Source organism: Ailuropoda melanoleuca, chromosome 12 (assembly GCF_002007445.2).
Source record: "Ailuropoda melanoleuca isolate Jingjing chromosome 12, ASM200744v2, whole genome shotgun sequence".
Lineage (NCBI taxonomy): Eukaryota > Metazoa > Chordata > Mammalia > Carnivora > Ursidae > Ailuropoda > Ailuropoda melanoleuca.
This window is the reverse complement of record NC_048229.1, coordinates 30,606,393-30,619,699: the sequence shown is the minus strand read 5'-3', so window position 1 is coordinate 30,619,699 and position 13,307 is coordinate 30,606,393. Positions and strand designations below refer to the sequence as shown.

The 13,307-nt window shown below is 54.2% G+C and overlaps 2 protein-coding genes across 4 annotated transcripts in view; both read left to right on the top strand.

Moving 5' to 3' along the window:
• Nucleotides 1-3: 3 nt before the first annotated feature.
• Nucleotides 4-6,154, top strand: FCGRT (Fc fragment of IgG receptor and transporter; the record flags this gene model as incomplete). Its single annotated transcript, XM_034638977.1, has 5 exons — nucleotides 4-391; nucleotides 477-752; nucleotides 4,601-4,870; nucleotides 5,472-5,588; nucleotides 5,831-6,154. Coding segments are annotated over 5 exons (1,131 nt in total), but the record flags the coding sequence as incomplete, so codon positions are not given.
• A 728-nt stretch (nucleotides 6,155-6,882) lies between these two features.
• Nucleotides 6,883-13,307, top strand: part of RCN3 (reticulocalbin 3) — a 12,199-nt gene continuing 5,774 nt past the window's right edge. The window contains exons 1-4 of one of the 3 annotated variants that reach the window (XM_002917837.4): nucleotides 6,883-7,038; nucleotides 7,448-7,701; nucleotides 9,540-9,742; nucleotides 10,799-10,971. In XM_002917837.4, coding sequence (XP_002917883.2) covers nucleotides 7,454-7,701; nucleotides 9,540-9,742; nucleotides 10,799-10,971 — 624 coding nt within the window. In that variant the 5' untranslated portion in view covers nucleotides 6,883-7,038; nucleotides 7,448-7,453. Of the gene's footprint in view, nucleotides 7,039-7,430; nucleotides 7,702-9,112; nucleotides 9,259-9,539; nucleotides 9,743-10,798; nucleotides 10,972-13,307 lie in introns of those variants that run through there. The other 2 variants (XM_011223204.3, XM_034638968.1) reach the window with 2 other exon arrangements.

The following is a 13,307-nucleotide window of genomic DNA, read 5'->3' as shown; positions in this document are numbered from 1 at the left end:
GCCCACCAGGCTCTCTCCCTCTCTCTGGGTCTGTCTTTGCTCTTTGGGGTTGAGTCTTTTCTCTTTCAGGGTATCTGGGCTGCTCCCAGTCTAGGTCCCCTGCCCATCTGCTCTCTTCCCCTCTGTCTCCCTCCAGCAGAGAGCCATCTCTCCCTCCTGTACCACCTCACTGCCGTGTCCGCTCCTGCCCCTGGGACTCCAGCCTTCTGGGTGTCGGGCTGGCTCGGTCCACAGCAGTACCTGAGCTACAATAACCTTCGGGCCCAGGCTGAGCCGTGCGGGGCCTGGGTCTGGGAAAACCAGGTCTCCTGGTATTGGGAGAAAGAGACCACAGACCTGAGGAACAAGCAGGAGCTCTTTCTTGAAGGTCTCAGAGCCTTGGGGGAAGGAGGTAAGACAGGCCCCCCGGGGTCTGAGCGCGGAGGGGCCAGGGCCCCTGCTCCTGGGTCCTGCTCACCTGTATGTGGGCACCCCAGGACCCTACACCCTGCAGGGCCTGCTGGGCTGTGAGTTGGGCCCTGCCAACGCCTCGGTGCCTGTGGCCAAGTTCGCTCTGAACGGCGAGGATTTCATGAATTTCGACCCCAAGCTGGGCACCTGGAATGGGGAATGGCCCGAGACTGAGACCATCCGTAAGACGTGGACGCAGCATGCCGGGGCGGTCAGCAAGGAGAGAACCTTCCTGCTCAACTCCTGCCCCCAGCGGCTGCTGGGCCACCTGGAGAGGGGCCGTGGAAACCTGGAGTGGAAGGGTGAGCATCCCCCAGAATCCCTGATCCCCACGGAGCTCTCCGTCCCCATGCCCCCCACCGTAGGCCCCATCCTCTTCCCTGGCCTCCTAGCCTCCACTCTCCCCACTGCAGCTCCTCCCCGACATGTTCCAGAGGGTCTTTCTAGGCCCAGAGCTGTCCCCGCTCCTTTCCCGCACACAGCCCGCCCCTGGCTCTCAGAGAGCTCTGGACACAGCTCAAGTTCCTCAGCGTGGCCTGGGGGCCCCGAGTGGCAGTGGCCTCTGTCCCTCTCCTTAGCCTCTGCCTGCTTGGCTCAGCCAGACAGGCTCAGCCAGAATTCCTCGAGCCTGCACCAACCCTCCCGGTTCTCCATCTCCGCCCTTCTCCATTGGGTCCTCTGGTGTCACAGCCGAGGGGATTTTCCTGTGGCCCAGGAGGCTTTTCACTTGCCTCTTTCGGACCCCCGCGATGCCTTGCGTGACCCCTGTTATAGCACAGAAATACTGTACTTCCGTGCACGTCTGGGGGGTTCTCAAGAGCTGGAATTAGAGCTCTTTTGTCCTCAGTGTCCCCATCTTGCAATCCCAGCTTCCATCCTGGCCCTCTACCAAGCAGTCAGAAGACTGTTTTGGAAACATAAATGAGCTCAGAGCCCACCACTGTTTAAAACTGTCCGTTAGGGGCGCCTGGGTGGCACAGCGGTTAAGCGTCTGCCTTCGGCTCAGGGCATGATCCCGGCGTTATGGGATCGAGCCCCACATCAGCCTCCTCTGCTATGAGCCTGCTTCTTCCTCTCCCACTCCCCCTGCTTGTGTTCCCTCTCTCGCTGGCTGTCTCTATCTCTGTCAAATAAATAAATAAAATCTTAAAAAAAAAACCCTGTCTGTTAGCTTTTCTCTAGTCTTACACTCCAATGTAACCTCTACTCTGTGGGCTACAATCCCTGCAGGTGGCTGGGCCTGGCTGCTTTCTGTCACTATGATTTCACAACACCCCAGCCGTGCTCACTTTCTACCCCCTTCCTCCAAGTGTCAGGTTCTTTTCCTCTTCAGGCCCTTTGCACCTACTGTTCCCTCTGCTTGTAGTTCTCTTCCTTGGGATCCTGCCATGACTGGGTCCTTCTCATGCTTTAGGTGTGACCTTGGATGTCAACATGCTCTTCAACAGGGTCCTCCCTGATCACCCTGGTTAAAGTATGTCCCCGTACGACCCCCAGTACTGTCTCCCCTGCCATTGTTTTGTCCATTTATTCAATACGGTGTCTTTGTGTTGTGTTTTGTTTTTTTTTTAAGATTTTATTTATTTGAGACGGAGAGTGAGCGAGAGAGCGAGAGAGAGAGAGAGAGAGAGAGAGTGCAAGCGGGGGGCAGCAGCAGAAGGAGAGGGAGAAGCAGACACCCCGCTGATCGGAGAGCCCATGCAGGGCTCGATCCCAGGACCCCGGGATCATGACCTGAGCTGAAGGCAGACGCTTCACCAACCGAGCCACTCAGGCGCCCCCACTATAGTGGCTTTGTTTTTTCTTTTTTATTGAGGTGTAACTCACCTACGTAAGGTACATGGCTGATTAAGTTTAATGGATGCCCATGTCCCTGCCTACCAAGATCTAGAACATTTCCAGCACCTCACAAGACTTCCTTGTGTCCCCTCCCATTCCATACCTCCCAAGGGCAACAACTGACCTGATTTTTATCACCATGGCATTGCCTTTTGAACTTCAGAAGATCGTGAGCATGCGCTCGCTTGGTATGGTGGGGGAGGCCCCAGATTAGCTTTAGTAGGTAGGGCTAAACACTTTTCTCAAAGGGGCTGAAGCCATTTCATAATCCCACCAGCTGTGTATGAGAACTCCAGTTGCTCCACAGACTTGCCAGAATTTGATATTGTGTGTCTTGAATTTGAAGCATTCTGGTGGGTTTGTGGTGGTATCTCATTGTGATGCGTTTTTCGGTTCTCTGATAAATGAGAATCGTATACATGATTTGGCAAAATCAGACAAAATCAGATCAATGAGGGGGCTCTGTTGGTTAAGCCTCCCACTCTTGGTTTCTGCTCAGGTTGTGATCTCGGTGTCGTGGGATCGAGTCCCGCATCGGGCTCCGTGCTCAGCAGGGAGTCTGCTAGCGATTCTCTCTCTCCCTTTCCCTCTACCCCTCCCCGCTTTGGATAAATAAATGTTAAAAAAAAATTCAGGTAAATGAGTTGATGACTAGTGACAGCGTACTTTTTCGCATTATTGACCAGTTGAGCGTTCACTCTTTTGGAGTGTCTGTTTGAATATATTTGCCCACTTTTAAAGTGGAATTTTTTCTTTTTTTCTTATTAGAGTTCTTAATATATTCTGGATATGAGTCTTTTGGCTATGTCAGATGATTCCATTGGAAATAACTTCTCCCGGTGTGCAGCTTGTCTTTTTCCTCTCTTGTTGAAAGTTTTTGATGAGCAAATGTTCTTAATTTTAATGAAGATCAATCCATTCATCTTCAATCTGTAGCTTTTGTGTGTGTTCTCTTTAGGAAATCTTTCATCTCCCAAAGCTATGAAGGTATTCTTTTAGGTCTTCTAGGAGCTTGGTTGATAAGTAACTTTTATATGTAACTGTGTGATCCATCTTGAGTTAATTGCGTGTAATGATGTAAGGAGTCAAGGTTCATTTGTCCCTCATGGATCTCCAGTTGACCCAGCATCATTTGTTGCAAGACCACCATCCTTTCTCCTCCATTGATTGCAGTAGAGCCTTTTTCCTAAATTACATATAGATGTACTGTTTGTGTTTGTTTGTTTTAAGAATTCGTCAATGATGTCACCTGGACCTGGACTTTTATTTGTTGGGAAGTTTCGAATTATGGATTAAAATTGTTAAATCAGGGGCGCCTGGGTGGCACAGCGGTTAAGCGTCTGCCTTCGGCTCAGGGCGTGATCCCAGCGTTATGGGATCGAGCCCCCACGTCAGGCTCCTCTGCTGTGAGCCTGCTTCTTTCTCCCACTCCCCATGCTTGTGTTCCCTCTCTGCTCGCTGTCTCTATCTCTGTCGAATAAATAAAATCTTTAAAAAAAAAAATTGTTAAATCATTATAGGACTACTCAAGTTTTTTTATTTCTTCTTGTGTCAGTTTTGGAAGGTTGCATTTCCTAGGAATTTGTCCGGTTCATTTAAAATTTCAAATGCGCTAGTATGATATTTTTCTTAATATCCGCTTTACTATCTTTTAACGATGGTAGGGTCTGTCTTACTTTCTCTCATCACAGCACTTTCACAGTCTGTTTCCTTTCCATTTATTTGTAAACAAATATTTGTCTCTCTCCCCTCATTAGAATATGAGCTCAATGAAGACAGGGACTTTTTTAAAAATATATTTTATTTATTTATTTGAGACAGAGAGAGAGAGAGCATGAACACAGGAGAGGGAGAAGCAGAGTCCCTGCCAAGCAGGGAGCCAGACACTCAGGGATCGATCCCAGGACCCTGGGATCATGACCTGAGCCAAAGGCAGTTGCTTAACTGATGAGCCCCCCGGGCGCCCTGAAGACAGGGACTTTTGTCTGTCTTGTTCACTGCTGTGTCCTGGGCGCCTAGAAGAGTGTGTGGCACATGGTTCGTGCTCAGTATGTGTGTGTTGCAGGAAGGAACAGATAAGCGGTGGATACCCTCACGGTGGATAGGTGGGGGTCTCTGTCCCCTCAGGAACGTTCCTTTACCTTTGCCACTGTATCCTCCAGGCTCAGCACTGTACAGGGCACATGGTGGGACCTGCTGGGTATGGTGGAAGGAATGGAGGCCTCTGTATGTCCTTACCCAGCCCTCACTGGCTCTGGCCCTAGGGGTTCATTGGCTTGAGGCTTAGGTCTGTCTGCCTGTTTGTCTGCAGAGCCGCCCTCCATGCGCCTGAAGGCCCGACCCGGCAGCCCCGGCTTTTCTGTGCTCACCTGCAGTGCCTTCTCCTTCTATCCCCCGGAGCTACAACTTCGATTCCTCCGGAATGGGCTGGCAGCCGGCTCAGGTGAAGGTGACCTTGGCCCCAATGGCGACGGCTCCTTCCACGCCTGGTCTTCACTGACGGTCAAAAGTGGCGACGAGCACCACTACCGCTGCCTGGTGCAGCACGCAGGGCTGCCACAGCCCCTCACTGTGGAGCTGGGTGAGGTCCCGCTGAGTGATGACACTCCCTGTCTCTGGTAGCCTTTCGTCCTTCCTGAGTCTGACCGCCTTCCACCTCACTGCTGCCAGTGCTCCTTGAGTCTGACTGCCTTCCCTCCTGCTGCTGCTGGCCTCACTGAGTCTGACCACCCATTAACCACTCTGGACAGTCGTCCCTAAGTCTTACCACCTTCCCTCCTGCTGCTGCTAGTTTGATCACTTGTCGTCTGCTTCTGCCAGTCGACACTAAGACTGACCGTGTCTTGCTCAGCCACTGCCAGTCCTCTGTGAATCTGACCTTCTCCTGTTTTGTGCTGGCTTTGCTCTCTGCATCAGGATACCACGCACCCTGCTGCTACAGGTCCCTGGGCCAGTGTGCCTGAGACCCATCTTGCTGTAGCTGGCTCTTCTATGTGACATGGGGGTGTTCTGCACAGACCTAGGACATCAGCGGACTGGTGTTCCCTCCGTCCACACCCATTCCCCAAAACCTGATGCTGGGCTCTCTGAGGTTGGGAGGGCCTGAGAACCCCCAGGCTCCTGCCCTGACTCAGATGGGCTGGAGGGGCCCTTCAGCATCTCACATCATTCTCTGGCTGCAGAATCACCAGCCAAATCCTCGGTGCCAGTGGTCGGAATCGTCGTCGGCTTCTTACTGCTCACGGCAGTGGCTGCAGGAGGAGCTCTGCTGTGGAGAAGGATGAGAAGGGGGCTGCCAGGTGTGGAGCCGGAAGAGGGAAAGAACTCAGAGAGAGGGACAGAAATGCCCAAGGAGAGGGAGACACAGACCTGGGGGGGGGGTGGATCTAGACACAAAGGAACAGAGACTCGGAGGGGGACAGAAACCTGTGGAGTAGGACAGAGATTGGGAAAGACAGACAGACACACGTCGGGGAGGGGCAGTCAGGAACCCAGAGGATTTCAGAGATTCCGATGACCTCCCTCCTTCCTCTTCCCTCAGCCCCCTGGATGTCTCTCCGTGGGGATGACGTAGGGGCCCTCCTGCCCACTCCCGGCGTGGCCAAGGATGTGGACTCTTAGCACGTACATGCATTCTCAGCAGCGGCCTGATAATCGTTCTCCACTCTGGCTACCACCAGCTAATGGAGTCAGGCCCCTTTCATGCTGTGAGACCTCCTGGAATCCTGGTATTTCTGAGCCTCCAGAAAGAGTCCTGGGCCCGATGACCTTCTGGATTTCTCCTCCTGTGGTCTGCCTCAGTTTCCCCTCCTGACGATCATGGCTCTTTTTCACCTCCACATATAAACGCAAGTTTGGGCCCGAATCCTTGTGTTCTTATCATTTCGACTTTTAGGCAAGGGAAGTAGGAGAACACGTGGGCGGGGGGAATACATAGTGTAAGCCTGGGCTTGGAATCTCTCCGGAGGCTAACGTGTTGCCAGTTGTGGAATATGCCAATTTTATATACCAAGTCACGTCTTTTTCATTCATAAGTTTCACAGATTATTTACCCAATGCTTACCATGTGCCACGCATTTTGAGGAATTCTTGGCTGGAGTCTGACCTGACTCCTTGGGTGGAGCGGAAGGGAAGCATTGTTCCCTCTTTGAGGGAAGGGGATGGCTCCTCTGGCCCCTCGGTTCCCTTCTTTCTTAAACCATGCTGACAAAGGGAAAGATAAAAATACACCTCCTGGGGGCCTGGCGGGCTCAGTCAGAAGACCATGCAACTCTTGATCTTGGGTCGTGAGCTCCAGCTCCACTTTCGGTGTAGAGGTTACTTAAGTAAATAAAGAAATTAAAAAAAAATAAAACCAAAAAACTTAAAAACCCAAACCATCTCCCAAGAGGCTTGGGAAATAGAACAGCTAGAGGTGGTCTGTGGTCCGGTAGGGCGCTGCGATGCGTGCCGGGAGTTGTAGTTCTCGGCATCCGCGTCTCTCCGGGGCCGCCCACCCGCCTGCCCTGCGAACGGGCGGGCGGAACCTCTGGGGCCGCGCTCTTCTCTGTGGACGTGGCGTGGGGCGCCCGCGGCCCTCGCGAGCTCATCGGTCCCGCCCTTTGGGGGTCCTCATGAGCTCTCATTGGTCGGAGGGCGGGGCCTCTGAGCTGCTGGAGGCGGGGCCTGGCTGGAGAGCCGCCAAATTGGGCATCTTTTTCGGAGAACGCAGAACGGACTGTGTAGAGCGAAGTGAAGCTGGCTAAACTGGTAAAGGGAGGCGAGGGCGGGTGGCTTGCCCAGGGAGGACGGTCCGGGTTCTCTCGGGTCGGGAAATTGGGTCCGGGCTGCACATAACGCCTGGGGGCCTGCATGATTGCTCTCTGGCCACGACCCCGCTCCATACTTTGCGTGGGAAGCGCGCCACGTCTCTCGCTTGAGACCCCCCACTACTGGCTCTGGACCGTTCTGGGACTCCCTTAGAAGATTCAGTCCCCACCTCTGGGTTTACCTCTGAGAACCCTGACCCCCTTTTTCCCACCTCCGGCCCTTCTTGAGCCCTAACCTTTGCGACCAGCTACCATCTCTCTGTCTTGTCTTCGGTTCCCCCCCCATTCTCCTGTCCTGTCTCTATTCTTTTTCCTGTGACCCCTGACTCCTAGCCTCCACCGCTCCCTAGGGACTGATGATGTGGCGACCATCACTTCTGCTGCTGCTGCTGCTGCTGCTGTTCAGGCGCGGGGCCCAGGGCAAGCCATCCCCTGACGCAGGCCCTCATGGCCAGGGGAGGGTGCACCAGGCGGCCCCCCTGAGCGAGGCCCCTCATGATGACGCCCACGGGAACTTCCAGTACGACCATGAGGCTTTCCTAGGACGGGAAGTGGCCAAGGAATTCGACCAGCTCAGCCCAGAGGAAAGCCGAGCCCGTCTGGGGTAGGAGAGAGATGGAGGGGAGGATTCAGGGCTGTAATTTTAAACAGAGAGGTGAAGGGAGGCCTCAGTGAGAAGGTAATATTTGATCCATGTGGATATATGGGGGAATAGCATTCCAGGCAGAAGGAACTGTAAGTGCAAAGGCCCTGAGGCAGGAGCGGGCCTGTTATTTGAGGAACAGTGAGGCCGGTATGGCTGGAACCCAGTGAACATAGAGAAGGTGGAAGATGATGGCAGAGTAGGAACAAGGAGGTCAGGGCCTTCAGGCCACGGTGAAGATTTCAGCGTTTCTCGGAGGGAGACGGGAGCCATGGGAGGGCTCTAAGCAGAGGGATGATGTGAGCTGACTTAGGTTTCAATGGAATCTTCCTGGTTGCCTTTCGGGGAACAGACTGTAGGGACCGAGGAGCAGGGAGCTGGTGAGGAAGCAACTGCAGTCGTCCAGATGGAAGACAGGAGGCAATGGTGACTGGATCAGGGTGGAGAGAGTGGTGGTGACTGGGTCTGCTGGCTGGGAGACTTTGCGCGGATGGGGTTGGGTGAAGGAGGGAGGGAGGAGGAAAGGCAGTGCGATAGGCTAACACATTTGGCATAGCATTACTACAATGCCTCGCACTGTTCTAAGTGCTTTGCAAGGGTTAATTTATTTAATCCCCACAACCACGCTGTGGGGTAGGTTCTGTTATTTATCCTCCATTTTACAAAGGGGTAAATTGAGGCACAGAGAGGTTTAAGTGACTTGTCCAGGTCACATAGCCAGAAAGCGAAGGTGGCAGGATTTGAACCTAGTATATCTGGCGGTGGAGCCCACGCTCTTGACAACAGCCTGAACCTCAGGGTAGCGTGTGAGTCTGGGGACTCCAGCTCCAGACCGATCGGAGCAGACACAGCCTGGAGTGGGAGGGGATCTGGCCGTGCCCAGGTCGCAGTAGACCCTGGGAACTGAGTTGCGGGGCTGAAGGACGGTGACCGAAAGGAGCGCTCCCTGTGGGCTCTGTGAGCTCTCAGGGAAGGACCCAAACCGGTGGCGGGGAGTGGCCGGGGGAGGGGACCTGGGAGCAGATAGGAGCGGCCCAAGACAAGGTGCGCGAGGAAGGGTCTTCAGGGGCTTCACAGGCGACGGCACCGTGCACCTGATCCTGCCGGAGCATGGGGCAGGGACTGAAGGGGGCCAAGCCCGCGGGGTTGCGGCTGATGGTCCTGGGGCAAACCCTTAGGCAGTCTGGGTAAAGTAGGGGAAAGGGGCGGGACGCAGCGTAGGGTGGGGCTGGAGGGAGAGGAGCCTGAAATAAGCCCGCTCAGCCAGGCGGGCGGGGCAGGGGGCGGGGTTGGAAGGGATGGTCGGAAAACGGGCCGCGCCTGAAACGGCGAGTGGTGCGGTGTGTGCGTGGCGGTGGCCATCAGAGTTCAGAGAGAGTCTGGGATAGGGGACCTGCGGGCGAGGGGCGCGATGTGACACTGCCTCCCTGCCCTGACCCCCAACTCGGACAAACAAGAGATGGAGCAAGTTTGGGTCCAGGGGCGGAGTCAGAGTGGAGGGTGTGGCCCTGGATTGCGGTAGGTCCTTCCCCCAACCAGGCAGTGTGGAGGACCTCACTCCGGCAGTAGACCCGCTGATTTTGGATTGAGGGGGCGGAGACCTGCCCGGGGCGTGTCCCCGGGATTGACAGGCGTCTCCCCTCTGTGTGCAGGCGGCTCTGGGAAGGCTTTCTCAACCCTATACGGGGCTGTGTCTCGAGTGGGGGCGTGGCTCCATGTGCGGGGCGGAGCCTTGACGAAGGCGGGTCTCCGGGGTGGGCGGAGTCCGGGACTGACGTGTGCTCCGCCCCGACTCGCAGGCGCATCGTGGACCGCATGGACCGCGCAGGGGATGGGGACGGCTGGGTGTCGCTGGCCGAACTCCGTTCTTGGATCGCGCACACGCAGCAGCGGCACATACGGGACTCGGTGAGCGCGGCCTGGAACACGTACGACACGGACCGCGACGGGCGTGTGGGTTGGGAGGAGCTGCGCAACGCCACCTATGGCCACTACGCGCCGGGTACGCGGCGGGACCCCGACTCCTGCTCCCTGCAAAGCACACACACTGTGACCCTGACCTTTTTGACAGCCTCAACCTGAGAACCTTTAGCCTAATTAACAGAATCCCTAACCTTTGACTTCAACCCTTGACTTCAAACATTGATCAAGGTCTACTCCCAGTCCCTGACCTCTATAACCGTGACTGGGGGATCCTTGACCAGTGACATCTACCTCCCATGTCCTGTCATCCTGACCGTTGATCTCTGACAAACCCAAATCCATTTACCCCGTCCCCTGACTGTCTGCGTTTCCTCCCGTCTGTCCCCATGCCCTAGCCCTGCGACCCCCACAGCTCTTGTTCTCTCCCTCCTGCACCCTCCCTCCACACTCCTCCTCTAGCCTGTCCCTCATATGTCCCCAGAGGGGTCTCTCCACACCCAGAGCTGACCCCTGATCCTCCCCTGCTCACAGCCCTTCATGGCTCCCCAGGGTCTCCAGAGGAGATTGGCAGCTCCTCAGCCCAGCCTGGCCCACCCCTCTGGCTTTGTTCTGCATTTTCTGGCCAGCCATATGGACCTTCTGTAGTTTCCCTGAACTCAGCGAGCTCTTCAAACCTCCACATTCCGCACGTACCCTTCCCTTTGGTGAAAACACCCTTCTCCTCTTCTCTGTCCTATAACCCGAGTCAGTGTAACTTAAAGCACCAGAGCGTGACCTTGGGGCCCAAAGGGCATCATTCTTGGCCGCATGACTTTGGGCTGGTGATTTCCTGTCTGTGGGAATCGGTTTTCTCCTTCCTAACGTGAGAATAAACAAAAAAAAAACTCTGTTTATTTGCTTTTTTGGGAGAATTAAATGCAATTTTGCAATTTTGTAGGTAAAGCGCTTCACATATACTAAGCTCTCCTGACAAGAGAGCTAATATATACAGACCGTGAATCTATACTAATTGTTACTAGTTTTGTGGAGGCCTTCCTGCCCTGACTCCGCTGAGCTGGAGCCTTTGTCTTTTCCTTCAACCTGCCCGGCGTTCCCTCCATTACGGCACAGCTGAACGAGATTCCCCCTTCCCCAGGTGAAGAATTTCACGATGTGGAGGATGCCGAGACCTACAAGAAAATGCTGGCTCGGGATGAGCGGCGTTTCCGGGTGGCGGACCAGGACGGGGACTCGATGGCCACAAGGGAGGAGCTGACGGCCTTCCTGCACCCCGAAGAGTTCCCTCACATGCGGGACATCGTGATTGCTGTGAGTGAGGGCCCGAGGAGCCTGCTCTCCACTTCCCACCCCCCTCCTGGGACCCAGACTTCTGATGTCAGGGCCAGCCTTCCAGTGCTTACCGTGGGGAAGCCAGTCACCTGGTCTTCCAGCACCTTCCCCGGGGAACCCAGCCTGCAAACAGATCAGTGGAGGGCAACCTCTCCCCTGCCCTACGCCTGACCTCCCGGTGTCTGTCCCTCCTGGCCCTGTCTTCCCCTTCCTGTGCTCACATTTGGAGTTCAGGCCCCCTGCTTGAAAACACATTCCCCAGGAGTGCCTTGGGGAGCCCCAATCATGACTGAACCCCAGGAAAACCCCAACCGCTTACATGGAGTATCTACCCTGAGCCCATTACTGCTGGCCCATCTTCCTATTGCTTTATAATTTCTGTGCCAATTCCAATTCCTTCTCCATTTTTTTAAGGGTTTATTTATTTGACAGAGAGATAGAGACAGCCAGCAAGAGAGGGAACACAAGCAGGGGGAGTGGGAGAGGAAGAAGCAGGCTCCCAGCAGAGGAGCCCGATGTGGGACTCGATCCCGGAACGTCGGGATCACGCCTTGAGCCGAAGGAAGATGCTTAACGACTGAGCCACCCAGGTGCCCCAATTCCTTCTCCATTTTATAGTGGAAGGATTTTTTTTTGAGAGAGAGATTGTGAGGGGGGAGGGGCAGAGAGAGAGGGAGAGAGAATCTTAAGCAGGCTCCATGGCGCCTGAGTTGGGGCTCAGTCTCACAGCCCTGAGACTGTGACCTGAGCCAAAATAAAGACTTGGACATTTAACCGACTGAACCACTCAGGTTCCCCCTATTGTGGAAGGATATTTATTTGAGACAGAGAGAGAGAGCAAGAGAGAGAGAACACACAGAGGGAGAAGGAGAAGCAGGCTCCCTGCTGAGCAGGGAGCCCCATACAGGACTTGACCCCAGGACCCCGGGATCATGACCTGAGCTGAAGGCAGGCGCTTCACTGACTGAGCCACGCAGGCGCCCCCAGACCTTAATTTTTAGAACAGGTTTAGGTTCGTGGTAACATTGAACAAAAGGTCCACAGATTTCCCATACCCCCCCGCCCCCACACTCGCACAGCCTCCCCCACACGAACATCCCCTGCCAGAGCGGGACACTCGTTATAGTGGAGGGACCTGCACTGACACATCGTCACCCCCCACAGTCCACAGTTCACGTGAGGGTTCACTGGTCGTGGAAGGGTTTATACCCGTTTCTACCATGCCTAACTTTTCACAAAGTATTTTTAAAATGTAATTATATGTATATCTAAAATAGCTAACGTACTGATGTGTTTAAATGCCCAAAGGAGGGGGGCGTGGGTGTCTCAGTCAGTTAAGCGTCTGCCTTCGGCTTGGGTCATGATCTCGGGGTTCTGGGATCAAGTTCTGCATCAGCTCCCTGCTCAGCAGGGAGTCTGCGTCTGCCCCTCCCCGCCCCCGGCTTGTGCGCTCTCTCTCTCAAATAAATAAATAAATAAATAAATAAATAAATAAATAAATAAATAAAATCTTTAAAAAAAAATGCCCAGAGGATGCAAAAAAAGTGGATAATCCTCTGGCCTCTCCGTCTCCTTGACCCTGTCCTCCAACCTCTCTCTGCTGGCTCTGTTTCCAGAGCTGGTTTGAGAGTCTGTGGCAAGCCTGTTAGGATCAAGGGCTCTGAGGCCAGAAGGCCCGGGTTCAAATGCCAGCCCTGCAGCTTCCTGGCTGTGTGACCTTGGGCAAGTTACTTAACCTCTCTGGACCTGCTCCTCATCTATAAAATGGTGGTACTGATAAAATGGACTAGATGAGTTCATACATGTAAAACTGCAAAACTGACTGATGATAATTGCTCATTATGTCACATTACACGCATGCATCAGTATAGCTACAGAATAAAACCGCTAGCGGTGGGATCTCTGGTTCCCCTGGGAGGTGCATTTGCAGCTGTAGTAGATATTTCTCAGGCCTTTTCTTGACTTGAGGTGATGTGTGTACCGTTGATGTGGGGCTTCAAACACATTCCAGAGATGACTACAATCCGGAGAGGAGAGATGTCATTTACCCAGCCTTCTCGAACCCACTAGATTCCCCATCCTCCCTGGCCCAACGTCCCTCTTTTATAGCGGATAATGTTGTAATACCTCTTTACTCTCCTGAGTTGAGGTTTTATCTTTTTTTTAAAGATTTTATTTTTTAAGTAATCTCTACATTCAACATGAGGCTCGAACTTATAGCCCCGAGATCAAGAATCACGTGCTCTGGGGCGCCTGGGTGGCACAGCGGTTAAGCGTCTGCCTTCGGCTCAGGGCATGATCCCAGCGTTATGGGG